Source organism: Spinacia oleracea, chromosome 3 (assembly GCF_020520425.1).
Source record: "Spinacia oleracea cultivar Varoflay chromosome 3, BTI_SOV_V1, whole genome shotgun sequence".
In the NCBI taxonomy this organism is placed as follows: domain Eukaryota; kingdom Viridiplantae; phylum Streptophyta; class Magnoliopsida; order Caryophyllales; family Amaranthaceae; genus Spinacia; species Spinacia oleracea.
The window spans coordinates 98,181,595-98,201,481 of NC_079489.1; the positions used below are offsets into that span (position 1 = coordinate 98,181,595).

Below are 19,887 nucleotides of genomic sequence, written 5' to 3' on the forward strand. Positions count from 1 at the left end.
ATGCTTATATCATAAGGGGTCTTGATTGGATCGACATAAAATGAATCAAACTTTTTAAGAAGCTTTTCAACATAGTGAGCTTGGCTGAGACAAATTCCATTTGGAGTTCTAATAATTTTCACTCCCAAAATCACATCTGCCTCACCCATATCTTTCATTTCAAATTTTGAACTCAAGAATTCTTTTGTTTCATTCACTCGATCCAAATCAGTACCAAAAATTAGCATGTCATCCACATAAAGACAAATAATCACACAACCAGAAGAATCGTGTTTATAATAAACGCAAGAATCACCTTCATTTACATGATAGCCATTACTAGTCATCGTCTTGTCAAACTTGTCATGCCATTGCTTAGGCGCTTGCTTAAGCCCATACAATGACTTGACCAGTTTACAAACTTTGTTTTCTTGACCTGGAACAACAAAACCTTCAGGTTGAACCATATAAATCTCTTCATCTAAATCACCATTTAAAAATGCAGTTTTCACATCCATTTGATGCACAACAAGATCATGAATGCATGCAAGAGCAATTAAGGTTCTAATGGTTGCAATCTTAGTTACAGGAGAGTATGTATCAAAATAATCAATGCCATGTTTTTGAGTAAAACCCCTTACCACAATCCTGGCCTTATATTTATCAATGGACCCACATGATTTCAACTTTTTTCTAAAAATCCACTTACAGGTGATGGGTTTACAACCTCTAGGCAGATCAACCAATTCCCAAGTATTATTACTTAGGATTGACTGAAGTTCGCTATCAATGGCCTCTTTCCAGAAAACTGCATCAACCGACCTCATTGCCTCTTCATAGGTTCTAGGGTCGTCTTCTAGGATAAATACATACACAAAATCATCAGTAATCAAGAAAGGTTCAGTTAGGAAAGCAGTAACAAAATCATCACCATAACTTGTTTCCTTTCTTGCCCTTTTGCTTCTCCTTGGTTCTAAATCAGACTCATTATTAGTAGTGGAACAAGGAGCAATGGGTAAAGCATTAGAGGTGCTAGAGGATGGTACATCATTACTAATGCAAGAGATCTTTAAAGGAAAAGTGTTTTCAAAAAACTCAGCATCTCTTGCTTCAATAATGTTACCACTTGCATAAGAGTTGTTAGCACCTTTAACTAAAAAACGATAAGCAGAACTTTGATAAGCATAACCAATAAAGATAGAATCAACCGTTTTGGGACCAATCTTGTCTCTTTTGAAACTAGGTAAGGCAACCTTTGCTAAGCACCCCCACACTTTCAAGTATTTCAGGCTTGGTGCTCGACCCTTCCATAGCTCATATGGGGTCTTGTCCAGCTTCTTGTGAGGCACCCTGTTCAAAACATGACAAGCAGAAAGAATAGCTTCCCCCCACATATTATCAGGAAGCCCAGAACTAATAAGCATTGAATTCATCATATTTTTTAAAGTTCTATTTTTCCTTTCAGCAATCCCGTTTTGTTCGGGTGTGTAAGGAGCTGTTGTTTCGTGAACTATACCATTCTGTTCACAAAACGCCTTAAGAGTGTTAGGGTCATACTCACCCCCCTATCACTCCTAAGTCTCTTGATTTTCCTGTCTAGCTGGTTTTCAACTTCAGCCTTGTACTTGAGGAACATCTCCTCAGCCTCATCCTTAGACCTTTGCCTTGAACAGTTGCAGAAGCAGAGTTACCCATGAATACATTTTCACCATCAGTCTTCTCGTAGGAAGTGAACATTTCTTTGTTGGTGCAAATGTGCCTGGTTGCTCCTGTATCAACTATCCACTCAGCAACATCACCTGCCAGATTAGCTTCTGAAACAACAGCAATGAAATTGTTAGGATCAGCAACTGCTTCAACAAGGTGAGCTTGATTCTGATCTGGCTTCTTCTTGACCCTGCAATCCCTGGACTTGTGACCAGCCTTCCCACATTCAAAACAGTTACCCTTAAACTTATACTTCTGAATTTTCCCTTGAGGCTTGAACTGACTGCCCTTCCCCTTAAACTTATCAGAATAGAAATTGCCCCTAGGTTCAACCAGATTAGCTTTAGCAGACCCAGAAAATACAAATTGACCCTTATCCTTAATACGGTTCTCCTCCTCAATTTTTAGGTGACCTACGAGTTCCTCTAGGGTAAGGTCTTTCTTCTTATGCATTAACTGGTTTCTAAAGTCTTTCCATGAGGGTGGCAGTTTCTCAATTAAAACAATAGCAAGAGTTATATCACATATACTCAAACCCTCGGCAGCCATAGCAATACAGATATTCTCATATGCATGAATCTGATCAATAATAGGTTTATCATCTTCAACTTGAAAACCTAACCATTTACTAACACAATAACGTTTCGTACCGGCATCATCAGTTCCATACTTTTTCTCTAAACCATCCCAAATATCCCTAGCATGATTATAGCCCATGTAAATGTCAAGCAAAACATTCGACATATGATGCAATAGCATTCCCTTACAGGTTCTATCATCCTTAGCAAACTTAACCTCAAAATCATGCAATTCATCATCATTAACAGGTTTCACAACATCAGAAATAACATACGCAACATCAATTTGCTCCAAATAAAATCTCATCCTAACAGCCCAACGTTTATAGTTTTTCCCATCAAGAGGTTCCAATTTCGACATATCAGGAATAAGAAATTTCGACATATTCATAGCCATAACAGAATAATTGTCTTTTAGATTGTTAGCTAAATAAGTAATTGGAACGACTTAACTGGATATTGCGTAATACGAACTGAAACAATTGTCGTGCCGTGGCCGGACCACTGCTCTAAAAGACAATTCCGCGCTACCTCCGATGCAGTAGAACGCTTGCGGTTGCCCTCCAGGGTTTACACGACACCGAGAATTATGTGCACTCACAATCCCCGATTGGAGACCAGAATATTTGCCCAGAAAGAGAGGAATTTGAGAGAGAGATGTGATTGTAAGTTTCTGTATCTTTTTGTGGAAATGAACGATGAATTTATAGTGAGGCTTTTGGGAAGCTGTAACAGCAAAAAACGGCTAGTGGAGAAGTTACGGGAGTAATGGGGAACTGCAACAGTCATAAAACGGCTAGTGGGGAGTAATGACGTGATTAATGGAGCAGTTTCCAAAGTTAGTGGGTTGATTAAGTCTTCTGACTTAATCAAACCGCCCTTGACCAAAAAGAATAACCCGGCCCACAAAACCCACCCCACGCCCGCGAACCGCAAGTACCAAGTACCAAGTACCAAGTACCAAGTACCAAGTACCAAGGCCCACGGCCCTCGCCCGAGCCCGGCCCGGCGCGCGCGCGTGTGTGTGTTGTGACCACCCATGCCACTCACATGCTTTCTTAAACAAATGTTTCCCTCAAACCCCCAAATATAAACATTGAATATGGTTTGTGTTTTTCCCATGTGGGACTTTTCATATTCCCACATTTTCCCACTCATTTTCTTTTGTTTTCTCACTAGGATTTCCAACAGACAGATCCTGGTCAAATTCATTGGTAGCCTTGCAAAGATGGAGCCTTACTGTCCAGTTAGAGAAATGGATTGGAAAGATGTCGATGGGGCTTTAAAAGCTAAATTGATACAAGATATACAAGTAAGTATAATCTTAGTAAATCATCTATTTCAATCTGAAATATGACAGTTAAATCTGAAATCTAATATGGATTACACATGGAACATATTCCTGAGATGGATTATTATGAAATTCAATTTTTTTTTGTCTAACTTAGAATTATATAAAAACACAAGCTAGGTACCTTATAGAATTTCCTCTTTTTTTTCTTTCACCTTTTTACTTGTACTGTTTTCCCCTTTTCATGAATATGTTCTCAATGCAGTCTTTCAAAATAGGTTAAAGTTCCCCAATTCAATGAGGATGAAAAATTCTTAGATTCAAATAGCGTAAAGAGAAATTTGCAGATGACTTTGCTTCTGCTATATGGTGTCTCCTTACAATTCTTGATTGTCTATGTTTCATCTGGAAATCTGCGACTTCCTCACCCGTCACCCGGCTTTCAGGGGAGTGCATGCTTAATTTTTGATGCTACTGATTTACAAAAAGAAAAATAAAAATAAAAATCGTCCTTTGTCAGTGTCCGCATTTCTGGTTTTGAGCGAATAGAAATCCTGGCAATATCATTAAATTTTGGCTATCTGGTATGTGTCTGATTTTTTCTCACAGTAAACTAGTTGTTGTTGATAAATTGTTTCTAGGCATTAAGGACATATTGGATACAATATTTAAACTAAGTAAGTGTTCACCAATGATTAGGTTTGCTCTTCCTACTGTAGTACTGTGGTAGTTATGTGAAAATGTAGTTAAGTTATTTTTCTTTCGGTGTTATAATTATTCAAATCAAAAGAGATACACACCGTTTTGTTGTTCCATTTTAACTTATGATCTCAAAATTTATCTGCTTGTAAATGGGATCTCACATCCATGTGATAGCTTGATCACTTGATTTACCTCAACTCAGTTTGTATGGCTGATATATGTGTCGGCAATTTGGTGACATCCCAAGTCTAAATTCAATTAGTCTGCAGTTATACTTCGATTTTTCTTATTGTTTTGCTGATTATATTGTTGTTGTTCTTCAATTTTTCTATTCATGTATTTGATTTATGTTCAGCTAGTTTTCGATTAATGTTTTGTTCTCTTATTTGTGTTTCCTATATTACTCGATCGGTTGATATTATCTTTCTGCATTTTTAGGTGTTGTGCCAGATCCATGTTGTATATTAAGGGGTGTCCATCCCTTTTGAGGACATATATGTTTGTAATATCTTGCAAATATACTGGAAACTATTTGTGGTCTTTGACTTGCGTTTTATGCAACTCTTCAAACTGTTTGTCCTGCTATCCTGGTTTTCTAAACTCTGCCTTATACCTCCTAAGCTTTGTCTATTGCTGCTTTCTTTATTGAATTGCCTAAATCGACCCATGTTGTGGCAAAGAGGATTTCTTTAGGCCAACTGGTTATCATTTATGTTATTGGTTACATCAATGCTGAACAATATAATTCTTTTTTAAAGGATCGCTTTGTTATTCCTGATTGTTCGGTATACGTCACGCAAATTCTCAAGCGTGCCAATAAAAGCTGGAAGCAATATAAATACTCTCTCAAGAAAGATTACTACAAACCAGAGGAGAAAACAGAAGAACAGATGGCCAGAGAAGCAGAGCCGCGACATGGAATTAGCGGTAAAGAGTGGGTAAAGTTGGTTAGATATTGGTATTCAGATAAAGGGAAAGTAAGTACCACGTTTTTAATTGAAGTTTGATTGATCTTTGTTTATTATTTGAAAAAGATAATTATTTTCTTAATAAATCTCTTTGGACGTGAGTGCAGAAATTGTCAGAATGTGGAAAAGAAGCACGAGCCTCCCAAACTCAATTTCATAGATCTGGTTCTAATAGCTATGCGAACCAACAAGCTGATTATGTACAAATCATGAATTCTTTTATTTATTTAGGATGGTGTCATATTTCTAGATTTTCTTCAATACTTCTTACATTGCTACTCATATATAGGAAGACGAGCATGGAGTAAAAATGAGCTTATTAGCCCTTTGGATAAAGACTCATTCGGGCAAGGACAGGACCTTTCTTGCAAACACACTCACTGAAGATTTTGTTGTATGAGTCCATATTATTAAGCTATTTGATTGAAATACTTACAGTGCATACTGCACCAAATGTAATTCCCGAACAGTTTCTGAAATTCATCTTGCATTGTTATCCTATTCTTTTTTTGTGCAGGATGATGCAAAGGCCATGGTTGAATCGCTGAAGACTGTAAACCCTTCTAAGTCTCAACAAGAACTCGAAAATGAAGCCTTTGAGGACACTATGCATGGTGGAAAGGTACCAGAACGTCCTGTAGGTTGCGGACTTGGAGTTCGTAAGAGCGACGTTTATGGAGTGCATGGTGTGCTAAGGAAGAATGGGTATGGAAAAGTTCGTCATAGGACCGTGGTGATGGAAAATGTGAAAGAAGAAGTGTCAACTATCAACAAGAAAAATGAAAACACTGGAGAAGGAAAATGGAAAGCTGCAAGAGCAAGTGAAAGAGAATAATTGGCTGCTTAAAACACTTATTGGACAATTTGCTCAACTTGTAGGTCAAGTTCGTACAGGAAATGCTTCAACAAAAGCTCTTGATTGTGCACAGCAAGTCTTGGGAATGGCACATCAAAGGGTAATTATTCTAATTTCTTCTCATTAAACTCTTTTTGCATTTGACGCTTCTATAATTTCAGTGTTCTTGTTCGACTTCTTGCTGCATTTTCATATTGCTTAAAAACGTTTGTTGTGGAAAGTTTTATGTTCAATTGAATTTTGCTTATTGATTCAATTAATAGTATCTACGATTTAATTAGCCATAGTTTTCGAAATATGATGAGAGTTGACCTTTAAAACAAAAGGATTTTGATGGGTAATGTAGGATTCTTGAGCTCAATTTTGGTTTATAGAAACCCTGGAGTGAAGGGCAGCTTAGATCATAATTCACTTTGGTTCTGTTTCATATGGTTAGTGGCCCGATGACTCGGTGTGGATTAAGTTAATAAAGGGTGCGATAGTGGTCTGGAACTGAAATTTAGATTAAGATTGGGATAATATATGGCTGACTGACTTTTCTACCAGCGTTGAAATTGACCGTTTTATGATAAATTTGCATCCTTTTGTTCAAGTGAAGTGCATTGTGCAAATTTGACACGGATACTTGAGGTGATATGAAGAGGATTAACATTGATGGTGGTCTGTTCATATATTTGTGGGTTTTATACTTTTGGAATTGGAATACATGTCAGATATGGCCATGGAAAAAATTGTGATTTTAGTATAAAGAGTTAATTCTTGAGCTTTTAATATAGGGTATACGAAGTGTGTTGATGTCAAATTCTGTCCACTTAGGGTGGTATTCCGCCAAAAGAAACTTGTCAAAAGGAGCTTAGCTGAATAAATGTGCCAAGTCCATGATAATGCAGCTGTATCAAGTAGGTATATGTTAATTATGTAGCTGCTCAGGACTCCTACCACATATTAATAGCCAATCATGTTAATTACAAATGCTAGTCTTTATCTCCAGGTTTCTTAAGGTAGATAAGCTGAGTATAAGCTGTTACCTCTGCTTGCCATTAGGGTTCACTAATTCTGCAGGTTCTTCTATCTGCACCACCTAGCCCAAGAACGCTGTTGCTGCTCCTTTTCTTGCTTAATAGCAAACCAACATCATCAACTGAGGTGACAGTCTGCATTACTTCGAACAGCAATGAAGGACAACTCTCTTCCATGTACCCGAATCCTTCAGAATGCATCACCGCGTTCAAGTTTGCTGTAGGAAATTAATTTCAAACCGACTCTCTTGATAGTGAATGCAGGGAACTTGGTGTATCTTATCTGCAAATGCTAGTCTCCCCTTAAATACTTGACACAAAATATTTGCACTACACTTACACACACAACTCTTTATAAGTAACCAATACAAGAAAAGGTAATTAATAGGTGATGTTCTAAGAGATTTTGATGTATAGACAACAAAAATTTGTAGGAAATTCTCCTCATGTTGTATTTAATTTCCTTCGTAGTTTGGGTTTCCGACTTATTATGTACTTATAAAATTTTGTATTTTTCTTTGAAGGTCGTCCAACGTGATAAGGTGCAAAAGCAAAATGAAGGCCAAGACACTTGAGCTTCATATGAGCTACTGTCATCGATCTAAGTTTTAGTTTTTCTAAGTTTTAGTTTTTCTTGGGTTTGATTTATGATGTTGTTTTAGACAATTTGGTTAAGATTTCGGTTAGTGATATAGATGCGTGTATGTTTGGATTTTGGTTTGAAACATACGTGTACGTATTATGAATTTTAACTACTTAAATTTTTGTAAGTTAATTTTATTGTTAATTGAAGACCAAGTATTCACAATTCAGGTTTTATTGAATGATCTTGTGTTGTACTTTAATTTTAAATTTATAATTGTGACATTGAATAGTTTTTTATTATATATTTATTAAATATGCGATATGATACAGGAATAGGTGGAATAAAAAGAGCCTATATGCGATACAGGAATAGGTGAAAAAATATCTTAATTATACAAATAAATCTAGACGTTTTTTGGGGTCGTATTATCGTGCTCATTTTAAATTAAATTCCCGCCAATTCAAATTTCTGGACGCTTCTAGGTGTCGAGACATCAAACAGGAAAATAATGGGCAAAGCAGGAAAAAATCTTGGGGACGCCATAAATCACACTTGTGGACGCATAAAAGCGCCGGGGATGAAGAAAACATGGACGCCTGTGGGCGTCGAGGACTCTAAATAGGAAAATGTTGGGCAAAGCGGGAAAACAACTTGTGGACGTTTGAATCAGACATGTGGACGGTATAAAGCGTCGAGGTTGTCGACGCTGAAGATAAAAGGTGGTCGAAAAAAAGCGTCCAGGTAGTCGACGCCACCAGGCGTCGAGAATATTCTCGACTTTCATTTTCTCGACGCTTTTGGAAAGCGTTGAGGCTAAATTTCTCGACGCCTTGTGGTGTCGAAAAACCTTCAAAAAAGCGTCCATAAAAGGCGCGTTTTGTAGTAGTGAATAAGTCCTTAAGGGATGGGTGGTCACCCTAGTCTTGTACGTACCTGGAATACCTAAGTACGGGGGCCATTGTGCGAATCACGACTCACTAGAAATCAACTCCTATAAACACAAAAGGAGAAACTAAATTATTATCCATGTTTACTAAATTTCCAGCAACTATTTAAGATTCTAAAACTCTTAGTTTAATTAGAAATCATTCATTAATCATTAATTTAATAGTCTCAAATAGTCAACTCAAGCCCTAACATAAAAACATTGACTTTTTAGCTTTAAAACCATTAAAAACCAACTTTTTAAAGCTTATAACCAATCTAAAAATTTAAGTTGATTCCCATAATTTAAATTGTCATTAAATTATGTGAATCAATCGCTTAATTAATTAAAATCAAAACCCTAATAATAGTTTATCATAAAAACATGTTTTGACTTCAAAAAACAACACTTTATGAACTTATTAAATATGAAAATAATAATTTAAATCATCAAAACCAACCTCTTAAATTAAAATACAACCCAATACGGTGTTCATAACCGTTCTAATCAATTTAAATAACCCAAATATTTAAAATAATCACAACAATTAAAACAATTTAAAATTGAAAATTAATGTTTTTGAAAATATAATTTGATTATCCCAATTCAACAACACACACACACACACAACAATTAATTTTGTTGTGTGTGTGTGCGTCGAACAAACAACGCAATAACAACGACAACACACGCACGCACCGCAGCAGCAGGCAGCACGCACGAGCACGCAACAAAAGGGTGAGTGGCGAGGGCGTTGCGCAAGCGACACAGCAGCAAGCGAGCACGAGGCTCTGCGCTGCGGGGCGGGACGAAGGGGTACGCGACACAGCACAACAGCAAAGGCGCTGCGCTGCGGGACTGCGGGACGAGGCAACGACACGTGAGGCTAGGCGAGCACACACGGCACGGCAGCGTGCCTTGCGGTGCAAGCAAAGGGATCAGACGAGAGGAGAGGAGAGGGTGCCGCAAGGAGAGAGATAGAAAGGAGAGAGAAGGAGTGCTGAAATTTTTGTGAGGGTTTAATGAGAGGGTCTATTTATAGTTTTTCTCTCCCATGTAGGCTAGGTTATGGTAGTTTGAGTTGGGCTTATTTCCGGCTCAATTTATTAAACTCCTTGCAAGCTTTGTTGGGTTTGATCATGGAAAATCAACTAGGCTTTAATTAAATTAAATTCGTTTTCGAAATAGGACCCAACAAATCCTGATTAAATAAATTTATTAAATTTATTTAATAAAAATACGGTTTTCGAAATAATTAATATTTAAATTAATTAGAAATAAAAATGCATTTAATTCTCATTAAATGGAATTAATTTATAAAAATACTTTATAAATACAACGAAATGCTTTATAAATATAATAAAATATATTTATAATTATAGAAAAATACGAGGTATTACAGTCTACCCTCCTTAAAAGAAGTTTCGTCCCGAAACTTAGGCACAGAAATCACAACTTTAAAACTAGACTCGAGACTATTATGAGACTTTAATGCGTTTTCTTTGTAAAAAGTTTTAGTTGTTGTACTCTTTAAGTTATTCAACATGGCAATAAACAGTGAAACTTCACTGGAAACAACGATTCAGGCATAACTTAAAGGATAAATTAGGTAAATAAGGTAAAAAGCGAGAAATTCTACCGCACTCTACCCCCCTTAAAGAAAACGAGTTACAGCCCCGTAACTCAACTAACCTTGGGAAAAAGCTCGGGATATTTCTTTCTCATTTCTTCCTCGGCTTCCCTGGTAGCTTCCTCAGATTCCTGGTTAGACCACAACACTTTAACAATCTAAACATCCTTAGTCCATGTACTACGCACTTTACTATCAAGGATTTTGACAGATCTTTTCTCAAATGTCAAACTTTGGTCTAATTCTATAGTCTCCGGTTGCAGTACATTAGACTTATCCGGGACATACTTTCTCAACTGAGATACATGAAACACATCGTGCACTCTATGCAAGTCCATGGGCAAGGCTAATCTATACGCTACCTTCCCTATCCGTTCTAGGATCTCATATGGGCCTATATACATTGGGCTAAGCTTTCCTTTCTTCCCAAATCTCATCACACCTTTCATTGGTGAAACCTTAAGCAATACTTTGTCACCTATTTGGAACTCTTCATTCCTACACTTTAAGTCTGCGTAGCTCTTTTGGCGATCTTGCGCTGCTTGAATTTTGGATTGAATAGTCCTAACCTGGTTCATAGTGTCCTCTATCATTTGGGGACCTAGTACGACGGTTTCACTAATGTCACTCCAACATAGTGGACTTCTGCATTATCGTCCATATAGTGCTTCGAATGGTGCCATTCCAATACTGGCATGATAGCTATTGTTGTATGAAAACTCAATTAGATATAGGCTATCTTCCCATCCACCTTGAAAATCAATCACACTAGCTCTTAGAATATCCTCTAAGGTTTGAATAGTTCTTTCGGTTTGTCCATCTGTCGCTGGGTGGAACACTGTACTCATTTTCAATGTGGTACCAAAGTTCTTCTGCACACTCTTCCAGAAATTCGAAAGGAACCTAGAATCTCTATCTGATACGATATCCTTAGGAACTCCATGTAATCTCACTACATGTTTGATGTAAGATTTGGCAAGTTGTTCCATTTTCTAGGTTTCTTTCATTGGTATGAACACTGCTGACTTAGTCAACCTATCCACCACTACCCAAATGGTTTCCACTTTTCGACTTGGGTAAACAAGTGACAAAGTCCATTGAGATACAGTCCCACTTCCAACTCGGAATCTCTAAAGGTTGGACCTTTCCCTGAGGTCTCCTATGCTCAATCTTAACCTTCTGACAGGTCAAACATCTTGCCACGAATTCAGCCACTTCATTTTTCATCCTTGGCCCCCGATAGACCTTCTTCAGATCCTTATAAAGCTTGTCACCTCCCGGGTGAACAGAATATGGTGTATTGTGACCTTCTCTCATTAACTTTTCCTTTAGTTCACTACACTTTTGGGGTACACACCACCGTCCTTTATACCTCAAACTTCCATCTTCGTGGATCTTAAAATCAATCTCCTTTCCTTGCAGAATCTTTTCCTTGATCCGCTCTAACTTAACATCACCGGTCTGATTCTCCCTGATTTTATCAAACACCGACGACCGGATGGTTAAGGCATTCATCATACCCTCAAGGAATTCTCCACTCACTATCTCTAAATTCAATCGCTGCATGTCCTTACGCAGCTCGTTAGCAACTACTAACACATTCACACCATGACTTGATTTCCTACTCAAGGCATCTGCGACTACATTGGCTTTTCCCTCATTGTATTGAATATCCAGATCATAATCCTTGATTAACTCCAACCACCTCCGTTGGCGCATATGTAAGTCCTTCTGTGTGAAAATGTACTTCAAACTCTTATGATCCGTGAATATCCTACATTTCACACCATACATATAGTGTCTCCATATCTTTAATGCAAACAGTATGGCGGCTAACTCTATATCATGGGTAGGGTAATTGGATTCATATGGCTTCAACTGCCTCGATGCATACGCAATCACTTTCCCATTCTACATCAACACACCCTAAACCATTCTTAGAGGCATCACTATATACATCATAAGTACCGCTCTCATCTGGAAAAGTTAACACCGGCGCGGTTGTCAATCGCGTCTTTAAAGCTTGGAACGCCTCCTCGCACTGGTCATTCCACTCAAACTTCGCTTCTTTCTTCATCAAGGTTTTCATTGGTTTGGCGATTCTAGAAAAGTCTTGCACAAAGCGTCTATAATAACCAGCTAAACCAAGAAAAATCCGAATATCAGTTACACTCTTAGGTGTAGGCCACTCACTAACAGCTTTTATCTTTGCAGGATCCACTACAACTCCTTCCTTGGATACAAAATGTCCTAAGAACGCAACTCTCTCCAGCCAGAATCCACACTTCGAGAATTTGGCATACAACTGGTTGTCTCTCAGGGTACTCAACACTGACCTTAAGTGTTCCGCATGATCCTCCTCATTCTTAGAGTAGACCAGAATATCATCTATGAAAACCACTACAAACTTGTCCAAGAATGCATGGAATACTCGGTTCATTAAGTCCATAAAGATTGTAGGTGCATTGGTTAACCCAAAAGGCATAACTGTGAACTCATAATGACCGTATCTAGTCCTAAATGCAGTCTTTGGTATATCGTGCTCTGCGATTCTCAACTGATGATAACCTGACCTCAAGTCAATCTTTGAAAACATTCCCGCTCCTTTCAACTGGTCAAATAGATCATTTATCCTAGGCAAAGGATACTTATTCTTGATTGTGACCTTATTAAGCTCCCTGTAGTCTATACAGAGTCTCATACTACCGTCCTTCTTCTTCACAAACAAGACTGGCGCTCCCCAAGGTGATGCACTTGGTCTGATATAACCTTTCCCTAGTAATTCCTCAAGTTTACCTTTTAACACACTCATTTCTGTTGGAGCCATCCAGTATGGGGCTTTCGAGATAAGTGCAGTTCCGGGTGTTAGGTCTATGGTAAAATCAATTGGTCGATTGGGCGGCATTCCCGGGATCTCTTCCGGAAACACGTCTAGGAATTCACTCACCACTGCAATATCCCCTGGTTTCTCTTTCTTCACATGGTCTAGGTCTCTTACGTTGCATAAGAGAACAGGGTTCCCTTTGTGTATTAACTTCACGAGCTCCATTGCTGTGACGATTCCTACACTCCTAGGTTTGCCAAAACGGCGATACGATATAACCTTTCCTAGACTAGACTTCAAGTGAATCTTCTGCTTCTCACAGTCAATCTTATCTTTGAACATTGCCAACCAGTCCATTCCCAAAATCACATCTAAATCTCCTAACTCAAACTCAATTAGGCTAGACAAGAATATGGTCTTGGCTATGGTTAAAGGTACATCCTTATGGATCTTAGTGCATTTCACAATCTCACCCGTTGGTATCACTATGGGTAATTCAATCTCTTTAGGTTCTCTCAATCCTAACTTCTCTAAGATACCCTTTGATATAAATGAATAAGTCGCACCAGAATCAAATAGTACTTTAACTAAAATGGAGTTAATAGAAAAAGTACCAGCTATGACGTCAGACGAGTTTTCGGCTTCCTGCCTAGTGATCACATTCAGCTTTCCTTGGGAAACTCCCTTGTTATAGCCACCTCCATTTGCATTTCCATTGGCATTACGGTTCCCATTCTGCTGATAGTTCCCTCCGGGCTTTCCATTACCCTGACCATTATTGCCATTGTTACCATTCTGGTAACCTTTTTGGTTTCCACCATTGTTCCCTCCATTCCGGTTTTGGTTATTCCGATTGTTGTTCTGGAGGTTGCCTTGGTTGACTTGGTTGGGTTTCCCATTCTTGGCCCAACACTCAAATTCTCTATGGCCTAGCTTCTCACAAAACCTACAGACAACTTGGTTTCCATTACAGTCTCGACCTTGGTGATTAGTATGGCAACGTCTACACTCATAGACTCTCGTTCCATTCCCTGTAAACTGATTCTTATCTCCATTGTTATTTTGGAAGTTACTTCTGTTCCCACCCTGGTTCCCCCTGAACTAGAAATGGTTGTTTCCCTTGTTTTTCTTAAAGTTCCCCTGATTCTGCTGGCCACCACCTTGGTTTTGGTTACCAACATCCTTCCTCTTTTCACCAATTCCATTCTTCCTTTGCTGCATCCCATACAAATGGGCAGCATTTCCATACAGTGTGTCAAGAGATGTAAAAGTCTCTCCATCAAGCATCAATTGCAAATCCATAGTCAATCCACTATCAAATCTCTAAGCTCTAAGCTCCTCCGTTGCCACCACTTCCGGTGCAAATCTAGACAGCTCTATAAACTTGGAATAGTACTCTGTTACAGATACCCCTTCCATTTTCAACTCGATGAACTCTTGGGCTTTCTGCTTCTTCAGGTATGGTGGGTAAAATTTGTTCCTTAAGGCTACCTTGAATGATTCCCATCCAAATCAAGGTGTAGCTCTCAAAGCATCCTCACACCTTTGCCACCACAAATCAGCTTCTCCCCTAAGGTAATACACAACACTATTAAGCCTAAGGCTTTCTGGGCAATTGACAACTACGATAAGCTTATCGAACTCCCTTAGCCAGTTCTCAAGTACAGTTGGGTCTATCTCCCCTTGATACAAAGGAGGCTTACTTTGGGCCACCTTCTTAAACATCTCACCAGCTGGATCAACTCCCTGGTTATTCCTATTCTGTGCTAAGTTCTACACTACTTCAGCTAGTTGCCTAACCACATCGGCAATCCCTTGGGTAGTCATTTCCTGGCCTTCTCCTGAATAAAACAAAAGACTAACTTTAACAACTGAGTTTGGACACTGCCTTGCTAAAACATTGCACTAACTAGCCATACAATTAGTACACATACATGAAATTTTCGGACCCGAAGCAAGATAGGCGCCTATTATGGACGCTTTCTTCCTTAGTCCGCATCACAAACTTCAAGTGGTGAAAATTGAACCACCTTGCAAGTATAATTTCATTGAAGAAATACATGAAATTCGTTTGCGGTAATCGCTCAAAGAGAACGTAAACTTAAGATTAGAGATAAAAGAAAGAACTCTAAACTTTATTACTTCAATGGGATAATAATACATCCTTTGGATCGTACTTTATTCGAAAAACCACAAAATTGAACTACTAAAACCATAAATAGTAGTTTACTACTTTATTACTTCATTAAAATTTAAGCACTAGCTATTATATTAGTAAAGTCTCTAAATTGCTACTCTACTATCCAACCTCCTTCACAAATTGGTTAAGAGTGCTCATGGCCTTCAAAGTCATCAAAATCTTCCTTTGGATCAGACTCATACTCCATATCCTCATTATTCTGTTGTAGCTCACTGTTCACTTCATCATTGTTAGTCTCAGGCTCAATTTTTGTTTCACTAGAGATCTCAATAGTAGGCTCAGGAATGATAAGATTAGAGTTCTCAATCTCAACAACATCATCATCACTATCCTCATCCATCTGAGTTCCTGTCTCGTTATCTAATCCTGTAAGGTTGATGTTTTCCACAGTTTTACCATCATTCCTCCGCATGTTCTATAATCGTGGTCATAATCTCCAAATCATATCTCCACCTACCATCTGGAGTACCATACTTGTAGTAATTAGGGATACCATTTTCCATATGCATATCACGAAATCGGTTCTTAAGCTCTATGTATGGGTTCTTGGAAGGTAAGCAATGAATAACCATCTCTGCCATAACATCTTTCTTCCTTAGTTCGGGTAGGTTATTCACTGTAGCAAAGTAATTGCAAGCAAATTCGATCTTCTTCACATAAATGTGTGGGGTTTCACAGTCTAGCTTCTCTAGGTTTCCTAGATTTGCGTACTTTGAAAGCAACATCTTGTAGACACCTACTTTTGTCCCCATTCCCGAAAGGGAAGGTTCGATGATGAGAACTTAAATCTTCACTTGGCAACGCATCTCCTATAAAATAACGAATCTCAATCACCCTTTTCATTTCAACCAAAACTGCTATTTATAGAAACCTGCTAAAAATAGTAACTGTCGTAACGGGTAGTTGCTAAAAGTGGCAAGACATAAAAGATAGAAACCTGTCAGAATTAGGTGTTTCACTCCAACATAAATCCTAAAAGAGATAGAATTTGCAAGAGGAATCCTATTCCTAGTATAATTCGTAAGTAAGAGTTACGTATTGATTAAAATCCTAATGAACCTAGAGTTTGTAACGGGCCCAGACGCATTCCGTCATAAAGTTAATACGCACTAAAATACTCGAATAAGTCTCAAACACTCCGGATTATAAGAGTCCAAATCTGACAAAGAACTCGGCCCAAACATCATTTTCAACGCCCAGCCCTGGGCGCTGAAATTGCCTGGATCCCATTTTCAACGCCCAGAGCTGGGCGTCGTAATCTTTAACGCCCAGCCCTGGGCGCTGAAAATACCTGGGTACGTGTTCTCTCCTAATTCTTCTTGGATTAGTGCTCTAAAATTCTATCTTTCCACGATCTCTTTTCTATAAATACAGCCCCAAATTCGACGTGAACCGAACACACAACACACAATTCATATTCTGAGTATTGACTCCAACCCCTAAGCCTAAGCCTCACGATGCGAAATTGATCCCGCGTTCTGTCGCAATCGATCCAAAAATCGAACAGAACGTATCCTGTCCTTTGTAGCTGAAGAATTAAGCCCGGAAACTTGAGATTCGTTAAATAAAAGAGAAATAGCAAAGCCAAAGTGGTTAGTTTTCTGAGAACCGTGACGCACCTCTCAAGGGTGCGTCGTAATGTGTCCCTTTGCATGATTTAATCGCTTTCCTCGCCCTTTTATAAAACTGTTAAACTATTAAATCTGATTGTTCTATCACGCTTAATAAAGATAATATCTTGGGAAATTGAACTATCATGCTAGGTCCCTTAAATCAATCTAAACAAGATAATCACGATCGATCTAGTATTATATGTTGCATATTGTTAAAATCAATTCAGATTAGTTTAATAGTTAACGCATGTCCCTTCAATTATTTATGTTGAGGTAGTAAGGATATCCTGCCTCTGGAATTATCGAAGAGCGAGTACTCCTCTCGGTAGTTACAGTCCCCCGAACCCTCAATCTCTACCTTGCGGGTGTACGTTGAGAGATCCCCACACCAGGGATCATAAGGGAACCTATGGCCGTCGTGGTCAAACATAATTGCACTCCCTTTATGTCACGATAACCGGGTTTTGTCAGTTTTTCTCATTGTCGTTAAAAACTGAATGGCGACTCCTATATTACTAGTCAATTGGGTGTAAACTCACAGGAAATCCAATTACACTTGATTTGACAAAAAGAAACGTCACGCCCACTAGGGACGAGGTCACGCATTAGCCTCGTGCTTTTTCGACCCCCTCACAGTGGCGACTCCACTGGGGATAGTGAAGGAAATACTCGTGCTCGTAGGTAATCAAAATAGCCGAAGGGTGAAACGATCCTACCCCGCGTTTATTTCCCCATCAAGTTGGGACGACCTGAAAATCAGCATATTAATGTGAACGGACAGAACCGCATAACGAATCTTGGCTCCCTTGGGATGTTTCATCTCGGGAGTTGGGACTAAGGATACCCATCGCCAACCGGGGGGTGCATACGCTTCGAATGTTGTCCACTCGACACTTTCGCTAGTAGTACACCCGCCCCAAACCCAATCGCTCGCCCACTAGGTGCCTCTCATTGGTGCATGCCCCCTTGGCTTACATTGTGATTGGCCTCTTGGGCGAAATTCGTCTGTTGAAGGCACTACCTCGACCGGGGCATGTGTTGGATCTGCGATAGAAGCGGTACCAAGCCGGCGCAAATACTACCCATAGAAGCCTATCATAAACTACATGACATATTATTATCTTGCCTCATGATGTAATGTTAGTTATGTGTAGCGAATTATGTGATTGTGTGTGACAAATAATGCTAGAAAACCAACGACCTTAAAAATTGCCCAAACATTCATAAACCAATTGGCCAAAGAGTTATACCAAAATACGTGTTCCGCAAACCCGAACGATCGCCACAAAAATAAGCGACGCTCGGGATGGCCCGTAACGAATCCCACAAACGCTGCACAACGCGTAAAGGACGTTATTAGGCAAGCACGCAAAATCAAGTCGCATAAACAAAGATATACGAACAGAAAACGAGCACCAGTCTGGGACGCATTTTCAGCGCCCCTGGCTGGGCGCCAATAATTTTCACGCCCTTCGCTGGGCGCTGAAGTTGCTGCCTGGCCTTTTGGTCAGGCACAGCAGCCTCGGTGCCCGCGCGTAAAGAAAATACGTAGCAAAAAAAAACTTTTCGTAATTTTTTTTTTGCTGCGAGGGCGTATGAAAAGGCACTCGATTCTAAAAGCGACTAAAAAATAAAAAATAACTCTTTGTGTCGTTGTTAGGCCTCCTACGACGACAATATTCGGCACCAAAACCGAGCATGCTAATAGCTATGAATGTCACACGGGCAAGTGTTTCGAAAATCCAAAGAATGGCCAAGGAAAAAACCAAAGAGTGTACCAACAAAAGAGAGAATAAAGGAAAAAAACCAATAGAGAGGAGTCAAAAGTCTAGACTAAGTAATGCTTAAAACTTTGGGGCCTAAACTTTAGCTTATCTTATGCATAGGGCTGGTCCTGCCACTTGGTGCCGATCTGAAAATCAAAGGTTAGTGCGTCTCGAAGATACATCACCAACGCAAGGTTTAGTAACTCCAAGCTCCGTCCGTCATTCCCCCTTTCAAGGATCTCCGCTTCCCCAACCTCGATTCGCACCCCCAAACATGTCCATCGAAGAATTGCGAGACCGGATGGTCCAAATGACCCAACTCATGAGCCAAGTGAAAATAGAAAACGAAGCCTTAGCAGCTGCGCAAGCCAAAAACGACCTCGATATCGAGAAGAGGATCGAAAAAATGGTTCTACAGCAAACCATGGGGAGCAAGTACTTCTCCCTCGATCCTGAACCTTTTCCTGGCAAACTACCAGAAAAGTTTAGTTCATCTGACTTACCGAAATTCAAAGCCACGGACAATCCCCGTGATCATCTCTTGAGCTTCGTGAATTCCATGTATTTACCTGCCTTTCCGTTGTCCTTGGAACCTGTGCCACTCAAATGGTACTACCACCAGGACCCTAAGCTCTTCCCCACTTCGGAGGACTTTGTCAATGTCTTCATCAAGCAATACTCGTCGAACATGGATTTTCAAGTCACCATGCGCGAGCTGGAAGTCCTCTTCCAAAAGAAAAATGAAGGTTTCACAACCTACTTTCCTAGATGGAGGGACCAAGCGGCCCAACTAATCAATAGGCCTCCAGAAACAGAATTGGTCCAAAAATTCATTGACAACCTGGACCCGGCTTACAGACAACACCTTAGGTACCTGGGCCTTGACACTTTCAAAAGAGTTTATAATGTGGGAATAAAGATCGAGGATGATCTCGCGAAAACAATACAAAGCAAGCCCGCATACAAAAGTAACACCTACAACAGGGGCCACACATCCCAAGCCCAAGAAGTCCATGCCATAGAGGAGACCCCAGCCCGGAGAAGCCCTGGAAGATGAGTCCGAGATCGAAAGTTTGACCCACTCGGGTCGACTTTGGTACAAGCCTTCGAAAGACTAACCAATCAAGGAAAGTTGAGGCCTATAGGCCCCACCCGTGACCCTCCTGTCAAAAGTAAATATTGGGTCGAAGGTACTTACTGCAAATTCCATCAAGGAAATGGGCATGACACTGAAAACTGCTGG

General features: G+C 39.5%; 1 protein-coding gene across 1 annotated transcript; it reads left to right on the forward strand.

Annotated features, from left to right (window-relative positions):
• Window positions 1–3,477: 3,477 nt before the first annotated feature.
• On the forward strand, window positions 3,478–7,908 carry LOC110783454 (uncharacterized). The gene is made up of 6 exons (XM_056840596.1): window positions 3,478–3,576; window positions 5,016–5,234; window positions 5,333–5,425; window positions 5,515–5,619; window positions 5,743–6,181; window positions 7,625–7,908. Exons 1-5 carry the CDS (start codon window positions 3,493–3,495, stop codon window positions 6,058–6,060), a joined length of 819 nt encoding a protein of 272 aa, XP_056696574.1. The 5' UTR covers window positions 3,478–3,492; the 3' UTR covers window positions 6,061–6,181; window positions 7,625–7,908.
• The last annotated feature ends 11,979 nt before the right edge of the window (window positions 7,909–19,887 follow it).

What these genes read in the sequence shown, in the direction of transcription:
- LOC110783454 (XM_056840596.1), top strand. Translation starts at nt 3,493, where the DNA reads ATGGAGCCTTACTGTCCAGTTAGAGAAATGGATTGGAAAGATGTCGAT. An exon ending in AATTGATACAAGATATACAA is followed by an intron (nt 3,577 to 5,015) that starts GTAAGTATAATC and finishes TCTTTTTTAAAG; the next exon opens with GATCGCTTTGTTATTCCTGA. An exon ending in GGTATTCAGATAAAGGGAAA is followed by an intron (nt 5,235 to 5,332) that starts GTAAGTACCACG and finishes ACGTGAGTGCAG; the next exon opens with AAATTGTCAGAATGTGGAAA.